Genomic DNA, 17,382 nt, shown 5'->3' with positions numbered 1-17,382 from the left:
TTTCTGGTCCGCCTCTACACTCTAAACTCAGCAGCTCAAACTGACCAAGTCGGGGAACCAGAGAACCTCACTGCGGATTATGCTCCATGGGAATATCAACAAACATTATCAGGTCACTAATACAGAGACTAAAGCCACTGCTGGACACTGCGCCAGTCCTGAAGAAGTCCACACAAGGCTGCACCATGACAAGCTATTGAAGGGACATACAGGGCATCATGAAGTCGGAGGCACAGGCTTGTCAGCCACAGTGGCTTTATTGCCCAGCCGTGGTCCATGGCCTTTTACAATTTAGGCCCAGTAATCCAGTTGTAGCATCCTCCTCCGCCTCAGAGGGCCACTCATCCTAACTGGATCTATTAGCATGACCTGACCACATGACCTAACCACGTGACCTAACCACATGACGGGTGCATCAGTTAGACCAATTTGAACGCAAACTCAGGCTTCTCTGTTCACCAGCTCGGTAAGTCTGAGCAAGTTAACCTCTGGTAATCTCGTTGCTCCCTCATCTTTAAAGATGCCATTCTTGGACATGGGTGGGGGGAGGGGGAAGAGTAAAAATGGCCTACAGACCCAACAAGGTAGCTGGTTCTAGAGAAGAAGTGATAAAGAATGGCAGGTATTGTCAGTAACTTGATTGTTCAGTCATCTTCTTTGGTAAGCCTTGCTCAGTAAGCACGAGCATCAGCCTTACCTGTCAACTGCCCAGTGACACAGGGGCCGGCTGTCCTGCGGAGATAAGTAGCTGCAGGCCAAGGAGAGCCCCACAACCCGGATGGAGAACAGAGTCCCCAGGTCCTGCCATGACAAAAGCAGAGGCAACTGTTTATCACCCAAGCCCCTGTGCTGAGCAAGTGCGTCTGTGACAGATAAGTGCAAGCACTTTTCTCTGTAGTTTCTCGAACACTTTCTCAATAACCTGTATTTAAAATGGAGAGATCCTAAGTCTTTGTTTGTTTGTTTGAAGATTCGGTCTTTTAATACAGTGATCTAACGTCATGCATGATCTATTGAACACAACCACTCACACAATGAACCCTTAAAAACAAGTGTTTAACTGGAGCAGATACTGATACAACACATGGAAAGAAAAAGTAATTTTAATTAATTATTGGTAAATAGTTAAACCTTCTCTATGGACACACTCAGCATCACCACAATGAGACAGCTGTGTAAAACAAGATCACACACATGCTTCTCCACACACATGTAGGTAACAAAAGCACCTTAGACGGTCGCTACTATCTGTAAATACGAAATGTGAACCAATGAGCCAAGACGACAATGAGCTGCCATTTAAACCAGAGCAACTATATTTCTGTCTGTATCCCAATTTTCAAAGGGGAGACGAGAAGGTGTTAGTGAGGGTGTGAAGACGTAGGAACCCACGTGGCTGGCGGGCAAAGATGTGAAACGGTGCCATGGAGACCAACTTGGAGCTTGTCACAGGCTGTACCTCCAGCCACCGTCTCATCCACTAACTCCACTCCTAAAGCCACCGCGAGCTAGGGGAACTTCATGCTCCGCTCACAACAACATTGTTCCCTGTAGTCGAAAGCTGGGAACGACCCACATACCGGTAACAGAGAGATGGATAAACAGGAACGCAGCAGATACGCATGGCTCAGTTTCACCCAGGCTTAAAAATGAAGACGTGGGATACAGACACAGTTTGGTGGCAGAGTACATTCCAAGCAGGCTCTGGGCCTGACCCCAGAGTCACGCACACACAGACAATAAGAGCCATCACCCTGGTCTCTTCCCCGAACTGCTTCTGAGCTTGGGAGTGCTGTATCACATGCCAGGCCTCACAGGGAGAGGAGGTGTGGAGGGAAATCTGGCACATGCTACAGGTATAAGGAGCTAGTGGGGAGGGGCAGGGGTTCCGTTATTTTGTTAAATGGGTACGGAGTTTTTGTAGGAGGGCTGTTTTTAAAACCTGAGAGTACAGCAGTAATAGTTACCCAGTACTGCAAAGGCAATTAATGTATACTTATGAATGGTTCAGTTACATTTTTTTTTTGCCAAAAAAATAAATCAATGCAATCTGCATTGAAATAAAGAAATTTCGTTTTTTAAACTGTCACTCAAAAACTTGGCTACAATCAAAAAAGTAATAATAAAATTTCCTTCTAAATTAAAGCTGACAGCAGACATCTTTACTTACAGTTGTGGGTGAGATGTATGTCAGAGTCTGTCTGGCAGGAAAGAACTCCTAATTCCAGGAAAGAGTATTGGCCAGAGCTTTGGAAGACCGAAATGTCCAGAACACAGAGACAATTATGAGGGGCCTCCTGTGGCTGTGGCAGTTGCCATGTGCAAGGCTCATGCAGTGCAGGGGGTAGGCTAGAGCTCTGTTCTGATGTCACTGAATTGTCTACCCGTGTTTTTGTTGAACACTCGGTCCATATGGCAGCCTATTAGGAGACAGGGCCTTGTGAGAGGCCCTTGGGTTATTGGAATGTCTTCAAAAGGAACTCCAAAACCCTAGTTCCCCAATTCCCCCATTCCCTCCCACCCCACTACACTTGAGATGGGATGGTTTTGTTCCATGTAAGTTCTGACACAGCATGCCAGCTCCTGTCATTCTCACAGGATCTGAATCCATGTGAGCACTGTCCATGTATTTGAACCCCCAACACACGGAGGTCCGTAAGCCTCTCTTCTTCGTGCACCAGTTTGTGTGCGTTTTAAGTGCAGTGCTGCCACGCTGACTAACACAGACGTGGAGACCGGCTGACATCTGAACAGCCCTTGCACAGGGGCTGCCTAAGACCATCTGCGCCACAGATATTTACATTATGACTCGTAACGGTGGCAACGAAAATGATTTTATGATTGGGGTCACCACACCATGTGGAACTGTATTAAAGGGTCGTAGCACTAGGATGGTTGAGAACCACGGGTCCAGACAGTGAGGTTCTGGGAATTTCCCAGATCCTAAACTATTATCAAAAGAAAAAAAGAACCTCATGTATCCACTGATGACAAAGGTACAGTGTGTGGCTAACCTATGGCTTTGACAAGACCAAATTAATGGCTGGAAGCCTGCTAGCCTCAGGGGCTTTGATTCAGGTTGGCTAGGAGGGGTGTATGATTCTAAGAATGTTAATTTCAACCTGGGAGAAACTTTTCCTTGGTCAGTCCTAACTGACCGAGCTTTGCTGTTTGCAGAAGGAGGCCATCCATTAACCAGACCCCAAGATCTACATGGAGGCAACCAACCCTGCATAGGGCTGAGCTCACACACCCAAGTTTATACGGTGACCATAAAAGAAAAGCTTCTTCCGTGATGTCTTTTTTTCCCCCCATAATTCATGCAAATTAATTCTCTCCAGCAGACGGCTCGTTTCTGTAAGAAACACTTTCTGGTCCTCCATTCTAGGCTAAACAGATTCATTTCAGGGCCTTCAATGTACGTTCACTACGCTGAACATATTCAGTTCAGCTTTAAGAACTCTGAACATACTCTCTTCAAGATCACTGCCACATGGAGACAATCTTTAATATACAGTATGCAAAGCAGGAAGGATGGGGGATGGAGAACCGGCAAGTGATGGAGAGCACTTGCTGCCCTTTTAGAGGATCCAGACTCAGGTCCCAGCACCCACATGAGACAGCTTGCAACAGTATGGAACTCCAGTTCCAGGGGCTCAGACTCCCTCTTCTGGCCTCCCCCGGGAGTGCACACATGAGGTATACAGACAGGTAAGGAGGAGTACGGGGGTAAGTAGGAGGGCATCGCACTGCAACCATCCTGCACACATGGTGCCGAGATCACACTATACCCAACTGCATACTTACCAGCAAGGCAGGGAAAGCATCCGGGGGCAGCTGAGGCTTCCTGCATCTGAATTCTGCTAGCCTCGCTGTCGGTTTGATTAGTTCTTAACACTGAAAGAGGCTATAAGGACCCAGAAGCAGAGGTATATACCTGTGACAGGGTAGGGAGCAGGGACAGTCGGGGAAGGAAGAGGCAGCTGAAATAAATGCCCACATGAAAGCAGCTCCTTCTCCTTTCAACAGTCCGTAGCACACAGTCTGGGGGATAGCCTCTGCTGTCACTACATTGCCTGACCTACTTGTGGAGAAGCTCACTTCTAATTCAGGCTCTGCAGTACGGCGAACACATCCCTTAGACATAAAGGTCTGGACAGCTACAGTGAAGGTCTTTAACAAGTTGCTTTTTGGTATGAACCCTAAATTAAATGGATAGGGATGTGGAAAGAAACAGGCATTGGGAGAGATCAGCTATAAAACGGTCCGGAATCACCCCACTGAGAGGCTCTCATTAAACAGTTTCTGAAAAAAAAGAGTCTCAGACTACGGACACAACCCTTCCCCACCAGGGTGGTTTCTGACACAGGTTTTATGGTGGCTGGAATTCAACGGGCTTCAAACTTCTTTAAAAGTTTTTGGGAAGACAAGAAAGTATTTTTTTTCCGTGAGTTTTTTAATTCAGCTTCTCTTACTTTATTATGTGGATTTTCACTCATGGACATTGCTAGCCTCAGCCATCAATTTTCAACACCTCCAGGGCTGGCAAGATGGTTCAACGGGCAAAGGGACTTGTCACCAAGACTGACAGCCTGAGTTCAACACCTTCTAGATGTTAGATTTGCAAGCTACAACCTACTCTGTGCCTGCCCCTAGCGACGACCGTGGAAAGTCATAAAAACACGACGTTGAGAGTAGCACCCCAAAAACCTTATTTCAGTGGTCCTTGTAAAAAGTGTCTCTCCTAACATCAGAGCTAAAAACAACACAAGCCACAAAGTGGTAAATCCTTGCACATAAATCCCATGCATGCATGCGTGTTCACTCATACACACCCACACCCCCACACACCCACGAGAACACCCAATGCATGCACGCACACAAACCGCTCTGTGCATGCATGCACACAAACCGACCTGTGCAGGGGCCTCGCTCCTCATGAGGCACCGAACCTTGCTGAGAATACACTGTTGAAGCTGGGCCCAGGAGATGGTCCTGTCTTCCCGTATCAGGAACGGCGGCCCAAACCTGAAAATCCAAGGAAATGAGTTCTTTCCACAGAGCAAACGCCATGGAGAGTCATGGATGTTTACTTCCGTCTGGTTCCTCTCCAGCGGATTAGTGAATCGTTAAGAGCCAAGAACCACATGAAACTGCCAGCTGCTTCTACAGGCTACACGCCTAAGCCGCAGGGCAGACGGCTCCCATAGGACGACAGAGGAAGGGGCTGTGGGAACCAGAGCAAGGCACCCGGGGAACACGCCGCCGGTGTCCCATCTCAGGAATGTTCTCATTGCTGCCAAGGTTTCCTCATCTCAACCCGCTGAACGTCCAGCAGTGGGCTTGTCGGTGGACACAGGATAAACCTAGGGGCCCCAGCGCTGCTACAGGCACGGTGGCTGAGAGCAGATCTGACTGGGCAACGCTAAGCTGTTGAGCCGATATTGGCAAAGCTGAGCACAAATATGAAGGGACCTGTCTGGCGTGGAAGGGCACTGCGCGGCCACCGAGCAGACAGCTCAGCTCGTCAGCCTAGTCCTGCGGGGTGGAGCATTCGGGGTTGCTTCCATTGTGTTGTTATTTAAACAATGCCACTCAGGGCAGCAACCGCACACATTCTTGGACATGGACCAACCCTCCACTACGTGTGAGCAATTGTTCTCCTGGGGTAGAGGTCCTATAAACAGAGAGGCAGAGGCAAAGCTACTTGACTTACCTCCAAAATGCCCTACAGAAAAGCCACGCCGGCTTACCAGCAAAGCAAGTGCTTTTACTCAGGTTCCCTGATAGAGTTGCTGTTTGTTTGATCAACTTGACCAATAAGTTCCTTTATTCTTGCTCAGAACAAGTAGTGTAGATTTCCTCAGCAGTCTGAAGAACTAGAACAGAACCTCGCTAGCGCAGTGAGAATTCTGTCACTGCCAACGACACTGAATCTTTTACCCTATGCATATACTTCTGTGAGCTTCCTAGGAGACGCTTTCTCTCTTTTCGAGAGCTGGGTTTCCTAAGATTGATGTGAATCCTTCACATTCCCAAGGCATACATTCTCTCCCTCATTTTTTTTTTTTTTTTGGCCTTTAAGTTTTACATTTGGTTTCAGTTTAAAATGTTAATTTTTTTTGAAACATAAGCCTCCTCCATCAGGGCTCCCTGTTTTATGTGCTCTAAAAATAGCCTCTTCTACTCACAGACACAAAAATTCTATTCCATGTTGGTGTTCTGCTTTATCTGCTTTGATGAGAAGGGGACTCACTCGAGGGAGCGCCAGCACACTCACCTACACTGATTTCTCAGGGAGCTGTTATCTGCGGTTATATTTTTAATTAATTTGGAATTTTTGTGTAAACATTCAGAAAGAATGATTTAAAATAATAATAATAAAAAAAAGCAAGTGGCTCAGCCTTAATTGTTGGATGACTCATCCATCCCTAGGACTACAAAATGTCATTTTATCATATAGTAAATACCCAAAGATAACTTGGCCTATCTGGCTCTGCTGATTGTTTTCGTATTCTTTTACCCATGTCATAACATTTTAACAATTAATTTTTTATTGAGTTTTTTATCGTACTACACAGCTATGATTCTAGGGATCAGGTTGGAGACTGAGGCAGAAGGATCATGACTTTGAGGTCAGCCTGAGCTACACAGGGAGTTCAAGGCTAGCCTGGGCCACAGAGTAAAACCCTATCTCAAAAAAACCAAAGTCAGTAGTAGTAGCATCATGATTGTCGGCCTCTCTCATCCTCCTTTCCCTCCTCCCCCAGTATTTTCGTTACCCCCGCCACACTTATGTTCCCAGGTGAATCTTAGAACTGTTTTTTCCAACCTGAGCACGTGGAGCAGGACTCCTACTGTGTTTTTATTCTGCTTACATCGCACAGGAGGTCGACTTGGGGCCTTGTGCTGCAGTACTGAGCCACGCTAGAATTCTCTCAAGGTCTTTTACGATTTATTTTGTGCGTTTATTTTACCTGGATGCATGTATGTATGGCACAGGCATGCCTCATGTCAGCATAGGCCAGAAAGAATGTCAGATCCCCTTGGAGCGGAGTTAGGAAAGGTGGTCAGACACCATGGGATGCGAGCAACCTAACCAGGTCCTCTGCAAGAGCCCCAAATGCTCTGAACCACTGAGCTATCTCTCCAGCCTCAGGATTTTTTAAATATTTTATCTGCATTTTAGTTGGCACATGATAAACATATATATAGGATGCAATGCAATGTTTCAATGCATGTATATATTGTATAATAATCAAATCTGAAGGCTACATCGCCCCACACAGTTATAATTTCCTTTAAGACACTTAATCTGACATATATCAGAAAGCTGTCTGTTTTTGAATGCTTGTACCATAACCAATTGGCTTCCTGAACCCTTCACCTAGTTTGAATCACTTTCCAGTCATGTCCTCTGGACAGACTGGCAAACAGCAAACAGTGGTGGTTTTTATTTCCTTTACTTCCACCACCTTTTTTTTTTTTTAGTTTATTTTTCTGTTTTTATTTATTTATTTTTCCAGAGCTGAGGACCGATTTAGCTCTACCACTGAGCTAAATCCCCAACCTTCCACCACCTTTTAATTTCCCCCTAGTGATGGCTCTACTATGCAGCCAGGCTGACCTGTACCTTGCTGCACGCATAGCCGAGGCTGGCCCCACAATCCTCCTGCCTCAGCCTCCCAACTAACCAGCATTACAGGCGTGTAGGGCTATGCTTCACTTTCCTCTTGTAGCCCGTTTTCTGCTCTGGGCAGCTGCTGCTAGTCCTTGTGACATGACAGGAAGTAGTGGTGTACGGGCGATCACAACTGCCCCCTGCAATTAACAGGAAGCCTCTGATGTTTAATTAAGGATGGTCCCAGCCATCTGCTCAAGGCAATTACAGCAAATCCTCTTGCTCAGAAGCCCTGTGCACTCATCTTCTACTTTATGAGCGCTGGGAATAGATACTTATTTTATGAAGTTAGAATTACTCTAGACAGAATCCAAGTATAGAGTCCAGCGTGGTGGTCCACCCCGGTAATCCCAGCGCTGGGATGCTAGAGACAGGAAGGTCAGGAGTTCTAAGCCAATCTTGGTTACCTAGTGCATTTAAGGCCAGCCTGGGCTATATGAGATGAAGAAAGGGAAGGAAGGAGAGAGGGAAGGAGAAATAGAGGGCAAAGGAAGGGAGGGAGGGAGAAGGGGGGGGAAGGAGAAGTTTTGGTAAGCACAGGTCTACAAACCCCACTTAAAACATGAGAGCGGGAGGGAGACTCACATACCTGCTTGCCTGCTGCCCGGACCCCACCAGGTTGCAGAGGAGGATGAGCACCCTATTCTCGCCGTGGAGAGGCGCCGAGAACCGCTGGCTGTCGCGACCTGCCAAGCGCGGCGACGCTGACACACCAGGGGGGTGAGCTGGAGGAGAGAATGACACCAGAGCATCTATTCACCACTGGGGGAAGGACACCAGAGGACCCCGAGGGAATATGGTGAGGTTCCTGGCACCGGGCAAACAAAAGCCATACCCATATGATATGATTTTTGTAGCTGTTGTCAGCCAATGATTTCAAAAGGACGGGACCTGGGTTTGCTTAGCAATTTCCAAAAGCAATCTGAAAAGCACCCTCAAAGTTACTAGGGTTGCTTTTTATGTCTCCATCCAGGAGAACTTTAGAGCATCCCCTACTGGGGATAATAAAGGAGAGGGCCTCGCCTAGCCTTTAGTTCCAATCAGTTCTGAAATACTGGTATTTCTTTTTCAAGGAAAACATGGGTTAGCTGTGATTGACTCTGAAATGAGGGCTTGCTTTCCTGAGTTACAGCACAGTCAAGGTCAATCAGTGCTTTGTTCCAGATTACATGGCCCAGTATTCTCCTGTTGACGAAGAGAACATCAAACATCTGCTTCCCACAGCTCACGCCCAGGCTACCTAAGGACACAGGCTCAGAGCGCAGGATTCATCCGAGGTGTGGCATGTCACCATTCACAGTGCCAACTCTGAAAATACTACGCTTTTCCCTACTATCCATGCCTATGATAAAAAGACTTGTAAATCAGGCACAGTGAGAGGATAATGACAAAAAGCAATAAAATGGAATGGTAACAAGTTACTATCATAAAGGTTACTTAATATCCATCAATTAAATGGGCCTGCGGCACCAGTGACTATTTGACCTAAGTCCCAGCGCCACAAAACAAAGATGCACATTAGCAGTAGAAACTTTTGAAATTTTCCATTTAATGTCTTTAGAGCATACGGGAAGGAGATAAGGAATGCCAAAAGAGAAATCTAGGGCAAGCTGGAGCTGCTGCATGCAGTGGGGTCCTTAAATATGGTCTCCTAAAACTGGCTAATTGTGCTAAAATATACACAGTTGTACAATAAAAGTTAGGTTAAAAAAAAAAACAGGCCACACTTACCTGTCAGAGATTAACACATCTCTGAAATATCTCTGCCTATCTACAGCTCGGCTGGTAGAAATCTAACTCCAGACAGGGAGGGAGGACCATGCCTTCTCAATCAGAAGCTCTGAGGAAGGGGCCCAGCAGGCAGCTGTAAGTAGCTCTCTGGGCAATTCTAATAGTCATTGAGATTTTAGTATCAGTCATCTGTAGATAAGCTACAGAGGAAGTGAGCCTAACAATTCCAAGTGTTAAAGGTTAAGGTTTTCTGCCTTAGCACTCTGAGAAGAGTCCTTGAAACTCATAACTCATGATTATGTCATGACAAAGCCACTCAAAGCACGCAAGGCACTACTGTACCTGTGAGCGTCCCCAGAGCAGGTGAGGGAGGGGCTTGGAAAGCATACACGTTATCACCGTCTGCAATGGTATTCAGGTCCTCTTCATCAAAGAATGACCGCTGGAATCCATTGGGATACAGTTCAACCAAGATCACCTGAAAGGAGAAGGATCATTTTCTCAAAAAGAACCCAACAGATAAGAACTCAAAAACAGGGCCAGCGAGATGGCTCAGCAGGGAAAGGTGCTTGCTGCCAAGTCTGATGACCTGAGCTTGATCCTGGGAACCCACATGACAGAAGGAAAGAACTGACTCCAGCAAGCTGTCCTCTGGACTGCATATGCACACATGCACACACACAGACACGCACAGATACAGACACACTAAATTAACATGAAACTAAAAAATAGAAACTTGAGTCTTAAAACTTATTTCTCCTTTCCTTCCAAGTGCCTATGTATTTTTAAATCATAAAATAGAGCAAACATAATAATATTAACCACAGATATCTTGACTGCAACCACACAGGAAATTTAAAAATCTAAAGTTTTATACCTAGCTAACCTACCACATCACAAGTAGAATAAAAACACTTTGGATAAATAAAAACTGCTTTTCCATGAACAGTGTTCCATTAAGAAGGCTTCAAAACAGTGTTGCTAGCTTTTCTCACATAATGTCATGTCTATAAAAACATGTTCGTGGAATACAGAAAGGAGTGCTTTACACTACAGAAAATAAACCTGGTGGCCCAAAAACCAATGCAGCACCACAATATACACATTACACAAAGTCCATTTGAGGATCATTGGGAAGTTCTCTGATAAAAAATATATTTCAGGCAAAAAAACAAACAAAAAAAATTTTTAAATTTTTAAAAGAATTAAAGTACACATTAAGTTTAAAAATTCACTCTCCATTCAAACCATAAGACTCTATAAAACTGTTTAACTACTGATATATTATTTGGCTATGTGCATTCTCCACCATTGAAATGATCTAATCCATACAAGATTATATAAAGGCAGGTTTATTGGATGCAGCTTTGGGGCAGGTTTGCTGGTCCCAAGGCAAGGGGCAAGGGAAATTGCCGTGGGAAGGGGGACAGAAAGGAGGGGGAAGAGAAGGAGGGAATGCATGTAGAGAGAAAGGCAGACAGAGATAGAGAGAAAAAAGGAGAGACATCAATCAAAATGACCCTGGCCCCCTCCAAGGCAGAGGAGGGAAATATTATAAGTACAGAACAACAATTGCTATCTTACCATCAACGATAACTTTCTTTGGAGGGGATCAGGGTCAGGGTCCAGACAAGTCCTCAGCACATATCCCTGCCTGGCCTGGAATCTGTTCTCTTGCCTCAGCCTCTCAAGTGCTGGATTACAGGCGTGAGGCACCAATGCCCAGCCACCAGCTGCAGTAGTACCCGAACCAACCGTGTAAGAAATTGGAAGCATATCAAGATCTTTGCGCTGTTTTGAGGAGGTGACATCAGGCAAGTGTTTAGAAGCCAGAAGAGAACTTTCCAGGCTCAGTTCTCTCCTACTGCGTATGCTCAGGGTATCGAACTTGGGCCATCAGGCTTGGTGGCTCATGTCTGAGCCATCCTGTTAGCTGCACTAGAGTTTATAAGGAAAATATGCACTAGTTTTCCCCTGTGTGAGAGTTTCATGAAAATCCTCGAGATGGAGGTGAGGGCAGGGTAATGAGAGCCTCAGTAATCAGGGCGGCTATATAAATACGCACACACAGCCTTAAGATGTGAATACTTTGTCGCTTGTGTATTATGGCTTATCTAACAAAAACCTTATGTTGTGGACACGTTGGTTTACGATATGTAAACCCACTTTTGTTTTAGTCCTAGGTGTAGGATACGGGACTGATTCAGATTGTCGACAGCAGCAAACTATTTGCCTCATGTGGGCTCTGAGAGGGACTCTTTGCTGGCTGCAGGTAGTTTAAACCTGAGGACTCTGGAGAGAATAAATGCCAGCGCCCAGAGAGAGAAGGGGGCTCAGAGAAAGAAGAAGGCTGCTGGTGCTTCCCCCGGCTGCTCCTGGCTGCTGCTGCTGCATCAAAGAAGTTGGAGATCTCCTGAGAAGAGGATTGGACTTGCCCCAAGGAACCCGACGACCCTGAGCAGCAGGAAGTCGCCAAAGGAAACTACACCCCTTCTCCCCACTAGCCTTCTTTCTCTCCTACCCAGTGTTGGGGTGTCAGAAGGGACTGGGGTGGAGAAGAGAGAAAGAGATATTAAGAAGTGTAAGTAAAATAGTTTAAAAGACTAACACCAATAACCTTAGACGCATTTTTGTTTAATTTTAAAAGATTACACCAAGTTATCTGGGAAGCACGAATTTCCCGCTTGTATAGTTAAAGAAACGGAAGGCTGCTGAATCCCTTGTCCAGTCCGAGTCAGAGAGCTGAGGCACAGGTGCGTCCCACTAGAACCCCCCTCAGAGCCCCTCTGTGACATTAGTGATAACTGTCTGGATTCGGGATCGCCATGGAAACACAGCTGTAAGTGCCCACCCGTGAGTATGCTTCTAGAAAGGTTTAGCTGAAGGGGAAGCCCAGCCACAAATGTGACCCCACGTCCTGGGGGCCAGGAGGGATGCAAAGAAGGCAAGCTGTGGCCCAACATGCATCTCTCTCAGCTCCCAGGACTCTTTAAAAAGCAGAATCAAGCTGAGCATGGCAGCTCACACGTGTAAGCCCAGAACTTAGGGAGGAAAATTGCCACAAGGGTGAGGCCAGCCTGGGCTTCGTGGTGAGTTCCACCAATCTAAACTACAGAGTAAGATCTTTTCTCAAAAAGTAAAATAAAATAAACAAATAAGACAAAGACAGGTTTGGTGGTACATGCCTTGTCATCCCAGCACTTGGGAGGCTGAGGGAGGAAGAGCATGCGGTCAAAGCCAGCCTGGGCTACACAAGGAGGCAGTCTCAAGGCAAGACAGAGTTATCCACCTTCTCCATCTTCCCTCGTGCCACCAACCTGCAGTGTCTGCATCTCACTGAGCCTCCCTCTGAGGATCAGGAAAGCATAAAACCACGTGCATTCTGATCCCAGCTTAGCCACCTCCTTGCTTGTGTGACATTGGACTTCTTGACCCCTCTGAACCCTTTTCTTCATTTCCAAAACGAAGACCTCTGCAGTATCTTTTTTACAAGAGCGGACAGGATTAACTCATGGGATGGGCTGAGTACAGTGGTGCATGCCTGCAGTCTCAACACTGGGGAGGCTGAGACAGGAGAACGGCTACAATTTTAAGGCCACTCTGGACGGTGTATAGGGGTACCAGGCCAGCCAGAACCACAGAGTGAGACCCTATCTCAGGGAGGGGAAGAAGGGAGGGAGAGACACACAACTAGAAGAACAAGCAAAGAGCAGCACCCTGCACCTAGCTGCTGCTGGATCGCAGTTACCATCACCTTCCGAATGGCAAAGTGTCTCCTTGTTAATAAGGCAGGGAGAGGTCAAGGGCAGGTCACCACAGACACCAGGGGACCACTAATCAAACAGAAGCCAGTGAGTCATGCTGGAGTCATCTGGGCAGCTGGCCCAGGCAGCGTTCTATCACCCAGTGGCCAGGCCCCAGCCGTTCCAGCACACCTCCTCTGCAGGGACGCCTCCTTCCTCTGCAACCATCTTCCTCAGGGCCGCCACTGTGCCGAGGATGGGCACAGCCAGGCCAACCCGCAGGAACCGCTGGCTCTTAGAGGGGAAGACCAAAGTGACACTCAAGAATCTGGAAAACACAAAGGGAGCCAAAATCCTTAAAGGGCTGACAGGAACTGTTACTAATACCATAGGGACTGGCTTAGCCCTTAAACATGATTTGCTAGTTGGGTCCCTGCACTTGAGGTGCCCTGCCACTAGGCAGCAGGAAAGAGACAAATCGCCCAAACTGCTTTTCCAGATCTTTGACCATAAAAGGGTTTTGAGTGGCAATCACACCACAGAGATGTCTGATCTCATGATTGTAACAGTTAGACAGCATTTAAGAAAAATCAAACACAACGGCCCCCTGCACTTTATCAAACAAAATGGCCACGCTGCTTCTTTCAGAAGAAATGGACCTTATTGGTGACTTTCTCCTCAATGAAAATGTCCTCCTTCGCCTCCCCTCACAGCCCCAGAGCCCACGCCTGGGGGACACAGACTACTGTGCTGCAGTAACTAGCCAGGTCACAAGCTGGGATCAGAACCTCGCAAGCCTTATAGTTCAGACTCCTCGGGAACCGCCTCCGTTTCCTGACGCTGTCAGTATAATCAGTGCTACTGTGTAATGGTTATGCCAGTGGCACTTAGGCATGGCAGCTCTGAGCGGAGGGAGCCGAGGCTGTTGGGTGTGGCTCTGTGAAGGAGCCCTGGGCACTGCTGGACCTTGAACATGCAGACGTTGACAGCAAGAGCTAGGAGATGGGGCTGAGGAAGGTGGGCGCACAGTGAAGAGACACCTTCATCTCTGAGCCCATACTGGCTCACACGTGCAAACTCACCAACCTTCCCCCAGGGCGCTGACCTGGCCAGCTGTGTTGATGGCCAAAAGGGCTTCTGGGAAAGGGGCTGTCGTGCCAGTCCCTTGCTTTTAGACACAGCAGCCCACCGCTCGCTCGCTCACTCCAACACCGGCTCTCTTCTCATCTGTATCACACAAGCCTTTTTTCTTTCTCCCCCTTTGCTCCTTCATGAAATCATTTCCCTATAGTCAAATGCAGTAAGTAGCTCATGCCTACAGACCCAGCACTTGGGAGGCTAAGGCAGAGGGATGGCCAGCTTGGGCTACAGGTTGAGATGTTGTCATTAGTTAATTGATTATTAATTAATTTTCAAAAAGGCTTGTGCTACAGAATGAGACTTTTGTCATAAGTGAATGAATGAAAGAAAAACTTCCCATACCTTTATTAAAAAAAGAAGGAACAGGATGTTGAAAGAGCATACAGCAGGGAAAAGCACGTGGCAACAGATGCCCCTATTTGACTGAAGTGGGACCTGTGCCAGCAACTGAGTGGGCCAGAGACCCAAGTCAGGACACAGCGTGGACTCAGCATGGACACACACAAGCATCCTGTGCCTCAGATGAAGAATTGGCACGCCTTTCTCTTCAAGTGTCCATTCAATGAGGTCACCTGATTTGTACGACTGGTCTCTAGAGAAACACTAAGTGAAAAATGGCGGACACAGGACCAGCAAGTGCCCAGGAAAGAGGTATAACGGGTCAAGTGCAGCGGGCATGCCACAACGCTCAGGGCACCCACATACCTCGTCTGGCGCAAGGGGATGGGAAGGGACACGCACAGGAAGGGGTCGAAGGTGTTGCTTTGTTTCAGGCAGTGAGGACAAGTCAAGGAAGATCTGTGAAGGCAAAGAACAGAGATGAACAGTAATCACGCTTTCGTAGCTTGATGGTCCCTCAAAAATCTAGACACGGAATTACTATGGCATTTTCTTTTCAGTAATTCCCCATAGAATTGAAAACGTGTGTCCAACTAATTACTTATATGCAAATGAACCGTGCAGCCCTGTTCACAAGAGTCAGAGTGGGAAAACAACCAGACTATCCAGCAGTAGATAAGAGGTAAACAAAACGCGGTATATCCACGCTGTGGAATATGACTCAGCCATAAAAAAGACACAGTCCTGACACCTTGAAAATACTATGTCAAGTACCAGGAAAGACCCAGATGCAAAAGGCTACCTATTGTATCTTCCTATTTATATGAAATACCTGGAACAGGAAAGTCAAAGAAATGTAATACAAGTCCAGTGGTTTCGAGACACTGGGGGAAAGGAAAGTGGAATTCTAGAAGCTGGGAGAAAGGGAACTGGAATGCGACTGCTTTCTGGGTACCAGACTTTCGATGGCTACCCAGCACTGTGAGCATATATGCCCGTGTCTTGTACATTTTAAATGTAGGATTGAGCTTGGTGTGAGCGCTGAGACAGGAGGAATACCTGAGCCCAGGTGTTTGAGGCCAGAATGGGCAACACAGGGAATCTTGTGTCAAACGACAAAATTAAACGGATAACTTTTAAAGTACGTGGCTAATTCTATGTCTCAGGACTTTCCCCTTTTAAAGGAGGAGAGGAGGGAGTTTAGTCTCATGTCTCGGCATAAAGGATGGGAAGAAAGAACACACACCAGCTTTCAAGCCAAAGGGGTCTCAGGACCTCTTTATTCCTGGTTCTTAGCTTCCCCAAACCCCTAAAACATACAATAGCTTTTTCTGAATTTTTTGTTTATTTAATAGGGAGGTTGGAGGGCATGGCACAGTATACGTGTCAGGTCAGAGGACAGTTTCCGGAGCTGGTCTTCTTCCATCATGTGGGTTCACGGCACAGTATGTATGTCAGGTCAGAGGACAGTTTCCGGAGCTGGTCTTCTTCCATCATGTGGGTTCACGGCACAGTTTGTATGTCAGGTCAGAGGACAGTTTCCGGAGCTGGTCTTCTTCCATCATGTGGGTTCTGGCATGGCACTTAGGTCACCAGGCTTGGCAGCAAGTGCCTTTATCCTCTGAGCGAACTCACTAGCCCACAAACGGGTTTTTAAAGGTCCAGATTTCCAGGTTTTTCTGCCATAGGTTCTATATCCATGAAGGGAGGGAGGGGCTCTTGCTACGTAGCCTAAGCTGGCCTGGAGCTTTGCATCCTTCTACCTCAGCCTCTTGAGTGCTAGGACTACAGCTGTGAAAAGCCATGTCTGGCTCCTTGGGAGGTTTTAAAACTTACGATGCCACATGTGGGACCGAGAAAGCCCCCACACAAACAATAACATAGCAAGAAGGCAAGCCTATGGATTCACCTGAGGCGTCTGCCCATCGCCAGATCGGGGAACACAAGTTATGTAAAGGGACAGGAGTTATTAGAAGGTTCGTAGTGATTCAGAAAACAGTCCCCAGTGGTCTTTAGTTTCCTTGCTTGTTGTGCTGGTGGCAGTGTTGGATGCAGGGCCTCAGGGCTGCTAGGCAGGCTGCCTACCCAGCACCACTACATCACACCCCAGGGCCCAGCCTTTGTTTAACTCCGACCCCAGCTCACACTACTGGCAGGCTCACCCGGAACTGCCAAGGTAGTAGAGTGCCACAGCGTTCAGGAGCCACTGGACATGGCATGTGTGGGGTTCCCTCTGCTACCCAGTTTCTCTTCAGTCCTCCCACCTCTTCCAATCGCTATATACAGAGGCACCAAGCCACAGGATATATTTTTGTGTTTGGAAAACTTCCTAATTCTACTTCACACCTTCTTTTAGAATCCAGAAAACAAAACCAGGTGCATTTTTTTTTTTCTTTCATAGAGTTGCGTCATATAAACTGGTTCAAGAACAGGACCTTGATTTCTTTTCCTTATATTGATCTATATGTGCCTGGGCATGCTGGCATAGTCGGGTGTCTACAGAGGCCAGAAGGGGCTGTTGGATCTTTAGAACCGGGGTTATAGGAGTTTGTGAGCTGCCTCCTGGGAGTTCTGAGATCAAACCTCATCCTCTGAAAGAGTAATAAGTGCTTTTTACCACTGAGCCACATTTCCTGCCCCAATACGACCTTTGTATTTGCCCTGAACTTAGTTTGGGTAGCAAGATGCATGATTTAGGAAAAAATAAAATTTTTCTAAGCAACTGACTTAACTGTTTATATGTATATA

The 17,382-nt window shown here is 46.9% G+C and overlaps 1 protein-coding gene across 2 annotated transcripts in view; it reads right to left on the bottom strand.

Moving 5' to 3' along the window:
* Positions 1–17,382, bottom strand: part of Usp43 (ubiquitin specific peptidase 43) — a 60,992-nt gene that overhangs the window by 21,029 nt on the left and 22,581 nt on the right. For both annotated transcript variants that reach the window (XM_060363449.1, XM_060363450.1), the window contains exons 4-9: positions 15,001–15,093; positions 13,348–13,483; positions 9,755–9,890; positions 8,271–8,406; positions 4,917–5,028; positions 698–801 (exon numbers count right to left, since the gene is read on the bottom strand). In XM_060363449.1, the coding sequence (XP_060219432.1) occupies positions 698–801; positions 4,917–5,028; positions 8,271–8,406; positions 9,755–9,890; positions 13,348–13,483; positions 15,001–15,093 (717 nt within the window). The remainder of the gene's footprint in view (positions 1–697; positions 802–4,916; positions 5,029–8,270; positions 8,407–9,754; positions 9,891–13,347; positions 13,484–15,000; positions 15,094–17,382) is intronic.

Source organism: Meriones unguiculatus, chromosome 11, assembly GCF_030254825.1.
Source record: "Meriones unguiculatus strain TT.TT164.6M chromosome 11, Bangor_MerUng_6.1, whole genome shotgun sequence".
Taxonomy (NCBI): domain Eukaryota; kingdom Metazoa; phylum Chordata; class Mammalia; order Rodentia; family Muridae; genus Meriones; species Meriones unguiculatus.
This window is presented reverse-complemented; position numbering and strand designations above follow the sequence as displayed.